We start from the raw sequence: 18,662 nt of genomic DNA, 5'->3' as shown, positions 1-18,662 counted from the left end.
AAAAAATCCAGGAATGAAGGAAATAGCCCAGGAATGGAGGCAGAAGGGAAAACCCATGAATGAAGGTAGAAGAAAAAAAAACAGGAATGAAGGCAGAAGGAAATAACCCAGGAATGGAGGCAGAAGGAAATAAAACAGGAATGGAGGCAGAAGGGAAAACCCATGAATGAAGGCAGAAGGAAAAAAAAAACAGGAATGAAGGAGGCAGAAGGAAATAAAACAGGAATGGAGGCAGAAGGAACTAAAACAGGAATGAAAGTCAGACTGGCAGAGCTCTGGAGGAGGAATTTTCTTTACTTCAGTGATTCTGTGATCCTGGACACAGCAGTGCCACCATCATGGGCTGGCACCACACACAAAAAAAGAGAGAAATTGGGAAAAATGAGAGGAAGGGCTTTATTAAAACCCTGATCACCTTCTCTTTTTAATTGCTGCCTTGTGGTTGACTTGGTTTACCACTGCAGGTGTGCTCATGAGTGCCTTTATCCTGTGATTGATGAGCACAAAACAGTCACAGTTAACTCATTTACCAAAATAATTCTATTTTTACACCTGAACTCAACTCTGAGTCATCTGACACCCAGGTTAGACCAGCCAGAGCTAATCAGCATCTCAGAAACACTCACAAGACAGCTCCCCAAAAATCAAACAGGAATTCCTGAGAGACAAAACAGAAAGGCTGAGTCCTTCAAGACTGACAGTTACATAACCCCTGTTAAAACCAGCAAAGAGAAATTCTTAAATAGCCTCGAGGATCACAGTCATGGGGCTTAAAGTTGCTTCTCGTGTGAGGGAAAGCACAAAAGAGTTTCTTCCTGAATCCAGTGTTGGATTTGAGGAAGCCTGCATGGGAAGTGGGCAAGGCATGAAGAGCAGCCATGTGCACCACATTTTTCATCAGTGTAAAGTGGTACAATTTATTCTAATACAAAATTTACAGGTGCAACTCCATTTATTTTAATACAGAATTCACTGGTGCAACTCCATTTATTTTAATACAGAATTCATTGGTGCAACTCAATTTATTTTAATACAGAATTCATTGGTGCAACTCAATTTGTTTTAATACAAAATTTACTGGTGCAACTCCATTTGTTTTAATCGCTGCAGGATCTGCCCCTGCCACGCTTTGCACATGAAATAGAGGCTGTATCATGTAATTTCCTCATAAATCCTCACCTCATCCCTGGAAGTGTCCAAAGCCAAGTTGGACAGAGCTTGGAGCACCCTGGGACAGTGAAAGATGCCCTGCCCATGGAAGGGGGTCCACTGGTTGATATTTAAGGTTTCCAGCCCAAAACATTCTGGGATTCTGTTTCTATAAATGCCTTACCATTTTCAGCTGGCACTAAGGAGGTGAAAGTACAGAGAAAAACCAAGTTTAAACCAGCTTTAAATTAAGCCTTAGGACTTTGGATTGAGCTCTTTCTGCAGAAATAATTCCCTAATGAGGGGTACAATGCTCAATGCTCCGTCCAGGTTCAGTAGTAGCCCAACCTTTATTGCAGGTAGGCACAGGAAAGAAATAGAAATAGAAATAATAGAAATTATATTATAGAATATAGGGAAATAGAAATAGAAACTGATCCAAAAGCTTCTTCCTGATGTCTCCATTGCTCCACATTTTGATGGGAGCAGGAAAGCCTTACCTGGCTGAGGCAGGGGGGTGTGCCTGGGTCAGGCTGCACAGCCCAGCTCATCCATCTGGGAATGGCATTTCTGCTTTATCAAGTGGTAACAAATCCACGAGCCCAGACACAAATCCAGGTTCTAATGGCTTCATAAATTGCCCAGTGACAGCTGACATGAGGCGAGTACTGCAGGGCGTGCTCTCGGGGCAATGATGGGTGCATGAAAATGTAATGGATTGTGACCTGAAGGAAAGCAGGTTAAGATAAATGGAATTAATTAGCTACTGGTAAGGCTTTAGAGTGCTCTCGCATAATGTTTCTGAGGCACCATGGGTGCAGAGCAGGAAGCTAACAGGGAAAATGTGGGTTTGGGAGCTCTTCTTCCTATGCCTGAGGCAGGCAGTGACCATGAATCCAGTTAAATTGATCTGCCCGTGCTGTTAATAATACATTTTTACACTTGAAGCCTCTGAAAGGTTCATCATCAAGACATAAGATGACTATTCCCATGAAGGTCTTTTATTTTTCATAAGTCCTGATAGATCATAAATTGCTTTCACAGAGACTTTCACACTGGAGTCCATCGTGAGCCCCTTTGCTTCTGTCAAGATGGCTTTTTAAGAATTTCTTCAATCACATTTCTTCATTCACAGATATTGTTCCTAATACCCTAAATTTCTGTGTATCTCCCAGGAGGAGCTGCAGAGCCACTCACTAGTGCAGCAATTTATTGTGGGAAATTCCCTGCTTGTCACAACCTGTGATAGGGAGGGAGGGGAGGAGTCAAAGGCACCCAATTGATTTAGGAGGAATCTTCTCGTTCGAGTTTTTGAAGACAATTCACCTTGATTATCAAACATAAACTTTGTGGGGCTTTTTTTATAGCCCACCTGTTTGAACCTGGTCTACAACTGCAATTAAACTGAGGGAAGAAATTAAAGTGATGGCTTTTTGCCAGGCAGTCTGGCTTGTTTGTTTTTAATTTGCTTTTTTGCTGTTGTTACACAACAGGCTGGGTGTGCTAAGCCTGAGTTAGCCTAAGTTAGTTTCTTTTTCTTTCTCTTTCTCTTTTCCTCTATTTTTCTTTCTCTTTTTCTTTCTCTTTCTCTTTTTCCTTCTCTTTCTCTTTTTCTCTATTTTTCTTTCTCTTTTTCCTTCTCTTTCTCTTTTTCCTTCTCTTTCTCTTTTTCTCTATTTTTCTTTCTCTTTTTCCTTCTCTTTCTCTTTTCCTCTATTTTTCTTTCTCTTTTTCTTTCTCTTTCTCTTTTTCCTTCTCTTTCTCTTTTTCTCTATTTTTCTTTCTCTTTTTCCTTCTCTTTCTCTTTTTCCTTCTCTTTCTCTTTTTCTCTATTTTTCTTTCTCTTTTTCCTTCTCTTTCTCTTTTTCTCTATTTTTCTTTCTCTTTTTCTTTCTCTTTCTCTTTTTCCTTCTCTTTCTCTTTTTCCTTTTTCTTTCTCTTTCTCTCTCTCCTGGGGACACGTTTTAGTGGTGGTCTTGGCAGTGCTGGGTTTACACACATGGAAAAGTAGGGATTTTCATGGGAAAAACAACTGGTACATCCTTGATGCAGCTCTAAAGAGAGGAACAAGAGAGGAGCCAGAAAACCAAGGGAAAAACCATCTCACTGCCACATCTGCTGTGGACATGAGCAGAGCAAGATCCCTGAGGAAAGACAAGGAAATAATCTGTAAATGAACCTGTGGGAGAAGAGAGGGTAGCAAAAGCAGTGATGTAATTCAGCTTTTTCTCTTGAAAATGTCTGATCTAAAAATAGCCCATGTTAGTCTTTCAACAGTGACACATCGTGAGGTCTGCTCTCTATGGAAAAAAAATAAATTCTAGAGATGTAATGGCTCATCTCTGCCCTGTGCCTGTCATCTAAAGGGTAAGATATCTTACATAAAAGAGGATTTTATTCCCCAGCATTAAACCAGCCTCTCTGAGGCTGAATTTTATCAGTCAGGAAGGTGGAGACCCATTACCAAGTGCTGCATGGAATAAGGTCTCCCAAAAGCCAGGAAGGGCTGTTTTCCAAATGTGCCACTGTCAAAGAGGATCAACTGGATCATCAGCAATCAAACTGCACCTCTTTTAAACTTACCCGCTTTAGGCAGCACTAGCAAGCCCAGGCAGTGGAAAAATGTCATTATTTAATTTTAAGGACAGGACAGTGCATCCAGCTCTGTTCCAATGCCACAGGGGATCCCTGGCTGCAAGACATTACTGCCATGCACTCAAAATGCTGCACAAAAAGGTCTTTTCTCCAGGTAAAACCAAAAATTCCAAGAGCGATAGGAACTGCTCAAATAAGCCAGTATCCCTCAGCAAGGAGAAAAGAATTGATCTGCTACCCAGGAAGAGAAAAAGTTGCCAAAACCCAGCTGCTGCCCATGTGCATGGAGAAATAAAACCATAAAATAAATAAATTATTTTAATTATAGAATTATTAAGGTTGGACAGACCTAGAGGATGATCAGATCCAGCTGCTAACCATGATCCACCTCAGCTTTGTGACAAGCCACCACCCCTTTAAGGGAGGGATTAGGGTCAGAGACTGCCACAAAATTGATGTTTGCCAGTGCTGGGAGAAGAGGGGATGGATTTGGATCTGCAATTTCTGCTGCCACAGGCCTGAGTTCAGCACAGCTTTCTCTCTGTACAGCAATAGCTCTGCAAAGTCAGGCTGGAAATCCCTTCCTGAGGGATTTCCTTTCCTTTTCTGCCGGGCAGAAACCACGTGCACTGTTTGTGAGCAGCCTTCCCTTGTCCTGTGAAGCCTTGCAGCCCCTTGTGCTGTGCTCCTGCCTCTGCCATGAGTTCAGTGCAACCATCCAGAAGTGATCCCCTGGTGCACAATCCCCAAAGGAAATCTTTGTTTTACAGGCAGGTGGTTGAGGTGCATCAGATCTGCCCCCTCAAACCTCGTGTATTCTCAGGTTTTGTGTGCTTGAAATGGCTCCTGAGGCATTAAAAGTCTTTTTTTTCCCAGCCCCACTACCAAGGTTCTTTGGCTTTGCTTTTCAAGGTTGTTTATTTTCTCTTATTTATGACATTCTTTCTCTGACCTGCTGAGATCTGTCCAGCAGGTTGGTTTGTGGCACACTGACCACCCTTGGGGTGGTGTTGGCTTTTTATACTAAAAACTACCTTTATTTAAAAAACTGTACTTTATTTACAATAATTTTCCAATACCTATCACCTATGTTAGACAGTCTGTCTCTACTCTAAACCAATCAAACACTGTCACCATCACAGCAGAAGATGGAGGGCAAGAAGAAGAAGGACAGGACACACCCAGATTCCTCCATCTTGCCTCTTGAACCCCCCTTCTAAATTCCCAAAATTCTACTTTTTCACCCTGTGATAAATTCACTGTCATTCTACTCAAACCCTTGTGGCTTGTAACTCCTCACACAAAGTTGGTAATTGTTTCCATGGGTTAAAATCAAAGGCACAGGTGGTTTTGACTCCATGCCAAGGTCTCTGAGCCCCCTGCCAGGGTCTCGAGTCCTCCAGAGCAGTTGCAGGAATGTCCTGGGTTTTGACAGCGTCTCACCTGGGAGCTGCTGAATTAGGGCCAAACACCCACGAAGTGAAACCATGAAGGAATTCACTCACACACAGATCCCTGCAAACACACCAAGCAGGCTTTGGGGAAAAGGAAGGAGGCGTGGCAGTGTCACACAGCCACATGCACACAAAATCAGGGAGAAACCAAAGCTGTGGTGATGTATTGTATTTGCTGGGATCCCCGACAAAGGGAGGAATGATGAATCTGACTCCATGTTCTCAGAAGGCTAATTTATTATTTTATGATACTATATTATATTAAAGAATGCTATACTAAACTATACTAAAGAACACAGAAAGGATGCAGACAGAAGGCTAAAAAGATAATAATGAAAACTCCTGACTCTTTCCAGAGTCCCAACACAGCTTGGCCCTGATTGACCAATGAGTGAAAACAACTCACAGCAGAATCCAATGGAACAATCACCTGTGGGTAAACAATCTCCAAACACATTCCACATGTGAGCACAACACAGGAGAAGCAAATGAGAAAGAATTGTTTTCCTTTTTCTCCGAGGCTTTTCAGCTTCCCAGGAGAAAAATCCTGGGTGAAGGGGTTTTCCAAAAAATGTGAATGGGACGGTGATGCCATTGGGATGAGGCTGCTGCATCCCACCTTTGACAGCCCAGCCCTGTGCCACCTTCCCTCCTTCAGGCAGCCCCTGAAGTCACATACAGAATATTCTGAGTTGGGAAGGAGTTCACCTCCCAGATGGTTATCAGGAGCCCAGCAGGGTCCCCAGGGTCACACACTGATGGGTTTGGGGGTGAGGGTGGGGATGGTTCCTCCCAAAACACATGGCATTGAAAAAAACTCTTTCCACACTTCTCCTTTTAACCAGTGTTTTGTAGCAACTGCTTTCAGCAGGAGAGGAGTAGAGGGAGAAATGAGGTCTTGTCACTGATGCTCTAAATTAATATTGTTGCTCTAAATTAAACATTCTACACATGCGGGACACCAGGGAAGTGCCACCAACCAGGGAGTGAGAGCAAACTCTTGCCCCAGAAAATGCAGGGTGTCACCCACTGAAAGCAGCAGGGCAATTGCTGAGCCAACACCTGGAGGGTGTGTAAAGATGCAGTGGGTGCCAAGTGTCAGAAATTTCCCTTGAGTGTCAGAAATTTCCATTTGTATTTATTTCTTTGCTAAGGGAACTGTTCCCATTACCTGAGCTGCAGTGAAATCTCCACACAGCAAGTTACTGTGTTTAATTATTCATTTCCTGAAGGTAAACAATTCACCTTCCCTTTTCAAATCTCTTCCCTTCCACAGCAATAAAACCTCTGCATGCTTTTATGTGCCTTCCCTGCTTCTCCTGCCTATCCTTTATTTTAAAAATGCATATCCCAGTCCTTCTTCTCCTAGAGAGGAGCAACTTCTTGTAGACTTTTCACCATAGAATTCATTCCATTAGGAGTTCAGGTGCTGCACAAAGCAACCCCAAAGATACACCCAGAGCAAGGGTCACTGGTAATTTGGTGGAAATTTCTTTCCTGTGGGAATGTGCTGTAGTTCCTAACACAGGGCACCACTGTGTGGATTTGTGGATTTTTGGTTTTTTTTTTTTTTGTTTGTTTGTTTGTTTTTTTTCTTTGTTAAGGTTGGGATTAAATGTGTGAGATGATATTTCTTGTTTGGACTCAGATGTTTATTAGTTCTTATTTACATTACAGTCTCATAAAGTGTGAGCTTAATAGTGATTCTTTATAATGAGTTAAAAATGGAGCTGCATCTTTTTTTATAAGGTTTTTTTTAAGTATAAACGGTCTAATTAAGAAATGACACAAGTTATTTTTGCTTTTAACTTAATAAATAACTACTCATGGTCTGTAATGCAGATTTTTTTATCTAATTGCACAATATTACTTATACTCTTGAAGAAGAAGGTGAAGAAGGACCAGTTCTGCTTTAAAACCTCCATCTTGCTTTATATATATATTACTGCATTCTAAAACCTACAACTCTAAGTTTTCCACCCTGTGATATCACACACTTCTATTCAAACTCCACACCCACAATCCCAGTTCTATCATTCCATTTTGGAAGCTGCTCCATGGCCTCAGGTCAAATGCAGTGTTCTCTTGGGGATCAGCACAGAAAGTCTGAAATTCTCAGTAACCAGGGTTCCAACAGTTCACCACTGCTCATTTCTTCTCTTCCAGGTGGGCTGCAAGGCCATGATGGTTTTCTTCCAGTACTGTGTCATGGCCAACTTCTTCTGGCTGCTGGTGGAGGGGTTGTACCTTCACACCCTGCTGGTCATCTCCTTCTTCTCGGAGAGGAAATACTTCTGGTGGTACATCCTGATCGGCTGGGGTACGCTCCAGGAGGAGATCCTGACTGGTGATTTTAGCAGGAATTTAGCACAGATACCTGGGCACTCAGGTGGGGCAGAGATGTTGTCCTGGTTTAGGGCAAATTTGGGAGAAAACCTCCAAAAGGGGGCCCCTCCAGAAAGCAAACGCACACGGCCCCCTCCCCAACCCGTTCGGGAAGGATTCCTCAGGGAGAAGTGGAAAGAACCTGTTGGTTTAACAGGCACAGCACCCCCAGCACACAAAATGAACAATACCAAGTGACAACACCCTTTCTTCACTCTGAAAAAAGATGACAAATTCAGAAAGTCTCTCTTGGGGGTGGTCACTCTGTTCTCAGTCCCTCCTGTGCTGGGGCAGCTGCTGCAGCCACAAGGTGCAAGCTCTCAGTGTTCCCAGGTCCCAGTCCAGAGCAGGCTCAAGTGGCTCCAAGAATGGGAAATAAAAACAGTCCAGGGAAAATTCAGACTGCCTAGCTAAACTAACTAATGAGTAGAAGCAAAAGCAGGAGCAAGAGCAAAGCAAAAGGAAGAACAAAAAAAGCCAAAGCAGCACCATGTACTGCCCTGTCTGTGTGTCCCCCCAGCTGTGGGGGAGCGGCTGATAACAAAACCAAAACAAAACTTTCACTCTTCAGAGCCAGTCTTGAAGGCACAGAATATAATATCCAGTATAAACAGAACACACAAATGGAGATACAAGCATCATAATGTCACCCTAGGACAGATGTTGTAGACAGCACCCAGCCCCCCTAAGTCCTGAGAAGGATTTGGGGTGGTTGGTGGATGAGAGGCTGGACATGAGTTCAAAACGTGCCCAAAAACCCAACTGAGTCCTGGGCTGCATCAAAAGAGTCGTGACCAGCTGGCTGGGGGAGGTGATTCTGTCCCTCTGCTCTCCTCATCTGAGATCCACCTGCAGAGATGCTGCCAGCCATGGGGTTTCCCAAAATAAAAAGGTTGTAGAGCAACTGGAGCAACTCCAGAGGAGGTCATGGAGCTGCTCCAGGGCTGGGGCCAGGCTGGGAATGTTCACCTGGAGAAGGGAAAGATCCAGAGAGAGCTCAGAGCCCCTTCCAGAGCCTAAAGGGGCTCCAGGAGAGCTGGAGAGGAACTTGGGACAAGGGATGGAGGGACAGGACACAGGGAATGGCTTCAAACTGACAGAGAGTAGATTTAGATTGGGTATTGGGAAAGAATTCCTTGATCCTGACTGGAATCCTGAATTTGGTATCATACATTGACCTTAAATTGTAAGGATGGATCCCAGCAAAGCAGAACTCCTGGACTGAACCAGACACTGAATTCAGGCCAGCCAGCTGCCCTGAGATCATCCCATCACCTGTGTGCTAATGCTGATAACCTTCTGCTCACTGCATTGGTGATTTCTCCAGCCTTAATGCAAATCCAGTCTCAAACACATCAAATAAAATTAAATTAATATAATATAATGAAAATTAAAAAATATTTTTTAAAAAGCAAAGCAAAATAAAATTAGAAAAATGGTAAGGAAGAGAAAATTGAACTCTTCACAAAATAACTCACAACTGAATTGCTGACTTATGCAAATTAATCCTACCAGATCAACTTCTTTTATTTCTCCAAAAAGGAAACAGATTTTTTTTTTCCCTTTCATGCCATTTAGTTGAAGATTTATGTTTAAGTAAGCTAATAACTTTCTACCGCCTGCTCTCAATGGCTGAAACTGAGAAATAATAAGAGCAGGGAAGAATCTTGAGGAGAAAAAGTAAAATAAAACTGAGCCATGTTCAGGGACATGCCAGGACTCGGGATTTTCTCAATTATCCATGGGTAATGGAGTAACTTCCATTAAAAGTGGCAGGAGCTACGCTCAGCTTCACACTGCAAAGCAGAGATGCTTCTCCATGCTCTGGGCAGAAGGAAGGACGATGGTTTCTCAGGTCAGACCTTTGTTAAACTCACCTTGTGCTCTAGATATGCTTTATTTCAGCACTGGAGAGCTGGCAGGTTTTAAAGAAAAATGCATGGAGGTAATGATTTAAATCAAAGGAAATTTCTTGCACTCCTAATGTGTCCTGAGGTTGCTTGGGTGCAGAAGGGCAATTCCAGAACATGGCAAGTGCTTGAGGGATATTTTGGCCTTTCAGTCATCCATCATTTGCAAGAGTATCAGGGATGGATCTGGAATGGATTACACATGAATTAATAATTTGGATGCACTAATTACATTAATTTTTACTGGGTTTAGTACCATGGCACTTGGAAATCACTGGTAATAAAATGTACACAATCTGTGAGGAACACAGAGCAAAGAGATATGTCCTTCCTGGAGTATTTCCAACCTAAATCTAGTCAAAGATAAGAGAGAGAAAAGAGCCAGCATAAGGATGGGACAAAACCACCCAAACGTGGCAGATCATGGAGTGAGGAGCAGAGGCAGCTTCACCCGTGAATTCGGCACCCCAGGTTCCCTTACAGGGCAAAAGGGTCCAGGGATATTTCATTTTTATTGTTCTAAATCAAACATTTAACATAGCTGGATGACCTGTGTGTGAGAAACACACAATTCTGCCCCTTGATGCTGAGGAGTGCCTGTGGTGACCTCCTTAGGTACAGGTGTCCACACTGTAGGTGGCTCAAGTGACCCCTATTCCTTGCATTTCACCCCTGGAAGGTTTTTCCAGGCACTTCAACAGGAATTTCAGCATGCTGGGAGCAGTTCCAGAGAGCTGATCTTGCATGGCCACAGGGAGGGAAAGGCAACGTTGCCAGTTTGGCATGTGAGGGTTGAAAATGTGAAGTATTTCCCCACCCCTGAGGGAAAGCATCCCCTCAGTCACTCAGGGGAGGTGGAGAGCGAGGAAGAACAGCCCTGAGAAATGAGGCAGATTTTAAATAATCTGGCAATGAAATCAGGGAACCATTTGATCATGGTTTCTGACAGCAACACCATCTCTTCTCTCCTCAGGTGCCCCCTCCGTGTTCATCACTGCTTGGACAATTGTCAGGATTTACTTTTTTGATGTTGGGTAAGCCTGTGCACTCAGTTATAATTCCTTTATAAGGAAATTGTATCAGGTGTATTTTCCTTATATCAGTTATATTTTCCTTTATAAATCCTTTAAATGGCCAAGGAAAGCCCTGCAGCCTTAGCAACCCAAAAGCCAGCAGCAATGGCACCTCTCTCCTGCCACCAGGAACCAGGAAACGCTCCAAGGTCTCCCTGGAAAGTCATTTGAAGTCAATCACTCCCCCTCTTTACTTCCCAGTGCCTTGATCAGGATATCTGCAGGGAATTTGTGAGCAGATCCTGATGGCTGCATTTGGCCCTGTGCTCAGAACAGAGCTTTGCACCCTGCAGAATTGACCCTAAACGTGCAGCAGGGAAATTATAAACACACCAAATTCTCTCTGAAAGGAAAAGGCTAAAAATTCTTTTTTTTTTTTATTTTCTCAAGCAGATTTTAAGGATCTATTCTTCATCTCTTTTAACCTAGCAGCAGCCTTTGATATTTTGTATAAGAAGCAGATAGAATGCAGCTAAGAAAATGAGGCAGACACCAGAGTTATCCAAGGATATGTGCAAGTAAAGAGGATTTGATCCTGAAATGCTCATTCTTGCTTTTATTCAAGCAGTAATTGGAAAGGGGTTTATAGGAAAACACCCCAGAGAGAGGCAGAAACAAGTGCTTATTCTGTTCTCAGTGTGCATTCCCTCACTTCTTGCATTTGCATCCTGGAGTTAAATCCATTTTCTCCCATGCATTCTTCCCCTCCAAATGTGTCCTGATTTGCCCCTTTTTCACTACAAGAAGAAGCTCAGATTTCTCACTGCATTTTTGATTTATAGTCACGCCAGCACATTTCCTGAGGGCAACTCACTTCCTTTATGGTTTCACTCTATCTGCATAAAACTGACCTTATTTACTCTGTTAATAAATAGCCTCTACAATGAGTCAGAGACAGGAACATTTAACCATTCTGGATGCCAGTTTTTCTTACTATATATTCCCACTAAGCTCCAAAAATTCTTAATAAAAATACAGAAATCTTTGCATTTTCTGGGGGCTTTAAAGCCCTTCATTTTTGTGCTGAGTAAAACAGAGCATGAATTTACAGAATATTTTAATACCTAACACAGATTTATTTTTTTTCATTACCTGCAGAGAAAAATTACAGGAAATTAATCCAGATTAAATAAACCCTAATTAGGTAAGATTGATTAAATAACACTAAGACTTTATTTAAACATTCTAACTCCAAGTGCAAGTGACCTTCATTCAGGCTGTCTCAATTTATTTCAAAAATGAAGTGCACTAGACAAAATTAGGGCTACTTTAATTCTAAATGAAAGGGCAGCACACACCTAACTGGAAGCATCTGTATGTGAGAAATTTGCTCCATCTCCCTGCAGAGTTAGGGCAGATTTAGTCAGTGTAGTCCACAGAGTGCAATTTTTATCACCCTAAAGTTGATGCTTAAAATAGGTCTCAGGAACTGTGCCCTAAAAGTTCCTCTCTTCATCTCCTACTGCCTTCACTGCCAACATTTGGAATTAGAGGAGCTGAATCTGGGTGAAATCGTCTGCAGCAGGCTCCACTAATCTATTCTTACATGAAAGCAGCCCAATTTCCATGAATGCTTTCCTAAAAAATGCACCTTCTGTGACCTGGCTGTGCAGATAAAGGTGTCCCAAGCAATATCAGTCATTTCCACATCAGTCCTTTCCTTCATTTCCTCCTTGGCTTTAAAATGCAGTCCCAGGTGAGGGGTGGTGTGTGCAGACAGCTCTGGCTTCAGGATGAAATAAATCCCACCCTGGACCCTTTTTAACTTTTCTAACTCCATCCATAGCTCAGCTGCAGCTTGCTGGATTTATGGGACTAACCCCACCACTGGCTGGTATTTTTTTCAGAAGGATGTGATGGGTTTTGGTTTTTTTTCTGTTGGTGCCAATTGCTCTGTGCTTATCAAACCCCCTCCATCCAGGACGGTGGAGAGCACTGGAGCCCTGGTGGATCTTTTCATAGATTTTGATAGATTTTCATGGTTTCCATAGAATTTCCCTGCAGCAGAGCTCAGTGTAGGAGAAATTAAGAAAAACCACCATCCTTCCCCACATTCACCCTGCCTAACATCCTCCAGCCCATTCCATGGCCAAGGGGAAAAAAATTGACATTAAATCTGGGATATTTGGTACCTACCAGTGCTCATAGCCAATGTAAAGCAAGTTTTGGCCATTCCCAGTCCATATACACAAGGTTTAGTTCTCTTCATACAACCCAACCTAGCAAACCTGAGCTTTTAGGGAAAACTGAGAAAGTTACAGACCTGCTTGCTTGCTGTGCTTGATGCTTTAAGTCTGGCTTTGTTTCTTTTTAGGTGCTGGGAGGAAATAGTGGAATCCCCATTCTGGTGGATCATTAAAACTCCTATTTTGGTGTCTATTTTGGTAAAGTATCAGCACGTTCTGCTGGCTGCAAAGCCATCTTTAGTTCTAACAGGGGAGGGGTGAAGGGGTGTTGAGAAATGTCCTGTGAATGTCCATGGAAAATGCACTGCCAGGTAAAATCCCACTGTACATTGAAAACATTTGCTTTAAGATGAGGAAATTAGATAAACACCCTCACCTGCAGCATTGACCACAGGAGGAATTTCAGTGACCAGGCCACCAGGGTGGAGGTGACTTGATGTAGCTTTGACCACCTCCATCTCCTTGGTGGGGTGACCAAGGGAGGTGAAGGAATGGGGTTGGACATCCAGGAAAGGCTCATTTTGCCCCAGGAATCAGTGAATTCCATCAGATGACCCATGCTAGGAGGGGCTTTGTTTCTCTGAGCTGACCAGGATGACTTGTTCAGGTGTAGATGTCAACACTACAAATTAACATGAGTCCTACCATGAATTTCCACTTAGGTAAAAAGGGAGTAGATGAATTCCCTCAGGAATTTGCCTCTTTCAAGCAGTACAGAGTTGCATTCCAGCTGTGTATTTTTGGAGTAAGTTCTGGAGAAGTTTGGCTAATTTCCAGAAAAATCAACAGAAGTGTTTTATTTTAATTCTCTGGATATGATCAATCCTGACCATAGAAACCAGGACACTTCTCAAGAACTCTGGGTCCTTCCATCCTTGTTGAACATTGCTCTGTTGGGCATGGATCCAAGCCTTAAGATCAAATGAACTGAAGTTAAACTTAGTTTTGAGTTTTCTTAAATGAAGTCAACGATGTGGCAAGGGAAGCAAAAAGAAAAAATTGCAACAGAAATCAAATCAAATATATGTCTTTTAAACAGAACTTTTTCCTTAGACATACTTCTTATTCCATGTACATCATGACTTTTGCAAGAAGACTTTTTTTTTCTGTGGCATTTATCATGCAGGGATTCCAGACTGAAAGTTTCAATAATGACATCTTGCTCTGTTCACCTCCCTGGAAAGAAATATAGTACTTAGATGACACATCTCCAAACATTTATATCATCCTGGGAAGCTATAGATAGCATTTTCCCTTTCCTGGGATAAGCTTTCAGTCAAAAAACACACCCTTTTATTCTCCTCAGATCAATGGGTCTGTATTTTCTTTTGGCCAATAAATCTTTTCCTCATTGCCAAACAGAATTTACCCAGCAGTTCCTGATTTTCCCTCAGCAGATATCCTCTAAATCTGTCCTAAAGGAAGGGCATGATAGCCACTGGCTGATGAACAGCAGCTTTCTCCAGGGGGTAATGCAGCATTTCCTCCAAATCCATGGGAATACAGCTGATATTTCAGTGTAAGGAAGAAATACATCTACAAGATCTATAAGATGTTTAAGTACATGAGATACATCTTGTGTACAAGGAAAAAACACATATACAAGATCTATAAGATCTTTAAGGTACATGAGATATATCTTGTGCACAAGAAGTTTAGCACTGGGTACACATTGATTATCTTCGATTACACTCTAGGGATAAAAAATAATCTAAACAACTTCTCCAATATCCTGATTCTTGTATCTTTTACCATGGAATTTCAAGGTTATACAAGCCCATATATGACACTCCACTCCATGTTTGTTCTTGACCTCTCCAAGCCAACACAGTCAGAATTTAATTGCTCCGTTCTTGCCTTCCTTGCAGCAGCTTGTGTGTTATCAATGATCATTAGTGTAGTTGATCTAGATAATGCTGGTTTGGGACTAATAAATTTCACTTCCCACCAAATCAGACACACAAACCATTTTTTAAGGAAATAAATACAAACAGAAACTATGATAAATTGCTCAAAATAGGTAAGAAGTGATTAAGCAATGCATCATAACCAAGAAATGCAATGGATATCCAATCAGTCATAGGCTTTGAAAAAAGAGTGTCTACTTGAGAGATGGACCTCAGTCTGTTTTATTCATCTATTGTTGTGATAAGTGTAGGAATTGCTGGAAGAAATCATATCATCTACTTTTGCAGGGAATCAGATTGGCTGGTTTAACACAATCCCTTCCAGCTGCTGAGCCTCTAAAAACTAGAATCATTTGCACATTCGCTGACCATGAAAGGATAAAGAAAGGGGTTGTGTGCCAAACTAAAGCTGACCTAAGTCCCCAGAAATCTGTCATTGCTTTTCTGTTGTCTGTGTTGCATGATTAACAGGATGACTCAACAGAGAGGACCTTGAAAGAAGCAGATTTGCATTCAACTCATGCCATCAGGACATTCCCATTCCTAGCTCTACACCTTTGCTAATAAATAAGGTTCACATTGCTTGAGTACATTGGTAGAGCACTGTGAGATTCTGGGATGAAAAGAACCACCTAAAATCTGGCTATCAGCCAGACTGCTCTGGTCTAACATCCCAGGAGGGAACATTCCCTGCTGCCTTGGTGAGGTCTGTCCCTTGCTGCACAAGAGAGAACATGACCAACATGATGCCTTGGAGTGGCTTCCTGAAACAAAGGCTAGACAAGATTAAGAGAATAAAAGTGGGTATTTATTAAATGCCTTCAAAAGGTTCACCTTGGGCAGTCAGAAACCTCTGAGAAGGGCTACACCCAGGATGGACAAGGGTCATGGGTTTTTCATACAGTTACAAGTTTGGTCCATTTGCATACCAGGGGTTATATATATGATGGGGTTTTACATATGAGGGGTTATATATGTGATGCCTTAAGCAGCTGGAACAAAGGCTAGACAGAGTTAAGGGGAATAAAGAGGATATTTACTGAAGAGCCTTCAAAGGCCACAACCTGGCAATGCTGGAGCCACAGTCATGGCTAATGGAAGCAAAAGAGGGCTTGGTCACAAGATCTCATATTTTTGTAAGTTCTGCTCCATTTGCATGTTGGAGTTAATTGTCCAACCAGAGCTCCAGCCCATGCAGTCCCATCCTCCTTTACTTTCTCTCTCCAGCCCACGGTGTTTGTGCTCTTGGGGCTGAGATTTGGATCATTTGTCCTTGGTGCCCAGCTGGAGCAGGAATTGTTTTGTCTCCCTGCTCTGTGCAGTGAGCTCAGCATCCCCTGATATGAAACCCAGACCCACACACTAAAGCAGCACAGAACCTGAAAAAAAAAAAATCTAAAACCCAAAGTATCAAATCCTCCAATTACAGCTTCAGGTAATGAAGTCATATACCCCCAGTCTGCTCACTTTTGTTTACACTTTTCAGTGCCTGAGACATTCAGGTGTCCTTGAGTTTCAGACCCAGAGAGGAATTGTTTTATCTGAATAAAACAGGAGAACAGCAGCTGACAGGTTGTGGAGTTTTAGAGCTATACCCTAAAGCAGTACAGGATCTGAAAAAAGTAAAAGCTAAAATCCTACGGCATCGAATAGGATTGAGCAGAGGCCCACTGGAGTGGATCCTGCCCAGCCACAGCACTGAGACTTTCTCTGTGGTGATGGTGAATTATTCATTTCATCTGCCTCGAGAGATTCTCACGTTTATGAAAGGAAATGCCAGTTTTTGACTGGGTTTGGTTTGGTTTGGTTTGGTTTGGTTTGGTTTGGTTTGGTTTGGTTTGCCTGACTCACCACGCTCAGCAGCTGGCCTCATGTCACTGCCTTAAATCGGCCTTTGCTTCAGGGTGTCCCCAGCAGGCTGCAGGGTCCCAGACAGCACAGTCCTATTCAGGACAGACTTTCCAAGCTCCCAGGCAGTTCTCAGCTGCAGGCAACCTTAGCAAGCTGTCCCGGTTTAGGGCAAATTTGGGAGAGAATCTGCAAAGGGGGGCCCCTCCAGAAAGCTAATCCACATGGCCCCTCTCCCCAGCAGTTTGGGAAGGATTCCTCAGGGAGAAGTGGAAAGAACCTGCTTATTTAACAGGCAAAGCACCCCCCAGCACACAAAATGAACAATAGCAGATGGCACCACTCTTACACTGCTCTGAAAAAGATGACAAATTCAGAAAGTCTCTCTTGGGGGTGGTCGCTCTGTTATCAGTCCCTCCTGTGCTGGGGCAGCTGCTGCAGCCACAAGGTGCAAACTCTCAGTGTTCCCAGGTCCCAGTCCAGAGCAGGTTCAAGTTGGTTCAAAAAAGGAAAGGAGAAACAGTCCAGGAAGAAATGTGGACTGTTTAGCTAAACTAGCTAATGAGCAGAAGCAAGAGCAAGCAGAAGCAAAGCAGAAGCAAGAGCAAGAGCAAAGCAAAAAAGCAAAAACCAAAAGCAGCACCATGTACTGCCCTGTCTGTGTGTCCCACCAGCCGTGGGGGAGTGGCTGATAAGAAACCAAAACAAAACTTTCACTCTTCAGAGCCAGTCTTGAAGGCACAGAACATGATATCCAGCATAAACAGAACACACAAATGGGGATACATGCATCAAAACATCACCCTAGGACACAAGCTGAAGTGAGATCAGCTCTTTAGTGATTATCAGCTCATTGTGATTTCAGCCCTTCAGCTTGCTAGGTGCCTAGGCAGGCAGATGCTAGGAGAGAGAGGAGAAGGCCATTTGGAGTTCCAATTCTGAGAAGGGTTCCAGTGACAGCTCTTCTGCCAGAACCAGGCTAAACTAGCCCTTTATATAGGATACAGGGGGATCAGAAATGGTCCAATGGCAAGGGTTAAAGGAAAGGGACCTGCAGGGTTACAGAGAGATAAGCAGGGGTTCCAAAAGGCAGGAAGGGGTCTTTCTAGCCCATTCACCATGACTTGGCATTTCCTATCTTCAGGCTTCTGCACGCCACGGGGCCCTTGCAGACCCAGGGCCTGCTACACCGCCTGGCGAGCCGCCGGGCGCCACGTGCGGCTCCTCCCGCGCGCGCTCCAGGACATCGTGCAAAGCTGTGCTCTATGGGCTTGACATCATCATACTTGGGATGTATGACACGAAGTCCCAAGCAGGCTGATGTCAGGCCCAAGATGCCATCATCCTGTGTCGGTTTTCCATGTGCTCCCCCGAGAAGGGGCTCTCTCTGCTCATGGCTTGTTAAACGGCAGCTCCCTCCATGGCAAAAACCATTCCAGTGAGAGGAGTTCCCCTCTAGAGATGGGCTCTTTTCCCTGGAGGAAAATGCTGATGTTTTACCCCTCTCTTCCCATCTCCACAGGTGAACTTCATCCTCTTCATTTGCATCATCCGTATCTTAGTCCAGAAGCTGCATTCCCCAGATGTTGGGCACAACGAAACCAGCCAATATTCGTAAGTCCCAGATTTTCCAACACTATCCTAAAAGTGCCTTTTGGGAAACCTGCCTGGCTGCTTGATAATTCTTCATTGCATCTTGTTTCATGATTGTGTCTGTCTGCACTGATCAAAATCAATTAATTTTAATTGCTTAAAGCAGATTAGAAATCAGGAAATGGAGCATTTGCTAAAAGAGCTGGTCAGGTTTTATGTCAGTTTTTGGCAGGTGAGGGGGATTTCTCCTGAGATTAATGATGAAGAAATGAGAGTAATAATAATGATCATGAAGCCAAATATAATTTTTCTTTGAATATTTAATATTTATTGGATTCTGGAAGCAGAAAGCCCCTGATGGAAAACAAAAAGTTGCTCTTCACAGTATACACTCTTATTTTCCTGACCCTCCGTTTTAAAAAAGGAGAGATCTAAAAAATTACCATTCAGTAGGATCTGTGACAAATTTTCCTCATCCTAAAAGAGATCTCTAAACAAGATTGGATTAACTCAATATATTTCTCTTCTCTGTTGAGAAGGATCACTGTCTTAGAAGTTTTAC

The 18,662-nt window shown here is 43.0% G+C and overlaps 1 protein-coding gene across 1 annotated transcript in view; it reads left to right on the top strand.

Moving 5' to 3' along the window:
* Positions 1-18,662, top strand: part of VIPR1 (vasoactive intestinal peptide receptor 1) — a 117,054-nt gene that overhangs the window by 83,883 nt on the left and 14,509 nt on the right. Inside the window, exons 7-10 of the mRNA XM_036378930.2 lie at positions 7,365-7,518; positions 10,467-10,527; positions 12,881-12,950; positions 18,030-18,121. Coding sequence (XP_036234823.2) covers positions 7,365-7,518; positions 10,467-10,527; positions 12,881-12,950; positions 18,030-18,121 — 377 coding nt within the window. The remainder of the gene's footprint in view (positions 1-7,364; positions 7,519-10,466; positions 10,528-12,880; positions 12,951-18,029; positions 18,122-18,662) is intronic.

The sequence above is a fragment of the Molothrus ater genome, chromosome 1 (assembly GCF_012460135.2).
Source record: "Molothrus ater isolate BHLD 08-10-18 breed brown headed cowbird chromosome 1, BPBGC_Mater_1.1, whole genome shotgun sequence".
Taxonomy (NCBI): Eukaryota; Metazoa; Chordata; class Aves; order Passeriformes; family Icteridae; genus Molothrus; species Molothrus ater.
The sequence above is the reverse complement of the archived record's forward strand: the minus strand, read 5'-3'. Positions and strand labels throughout refer to the sequence as shown.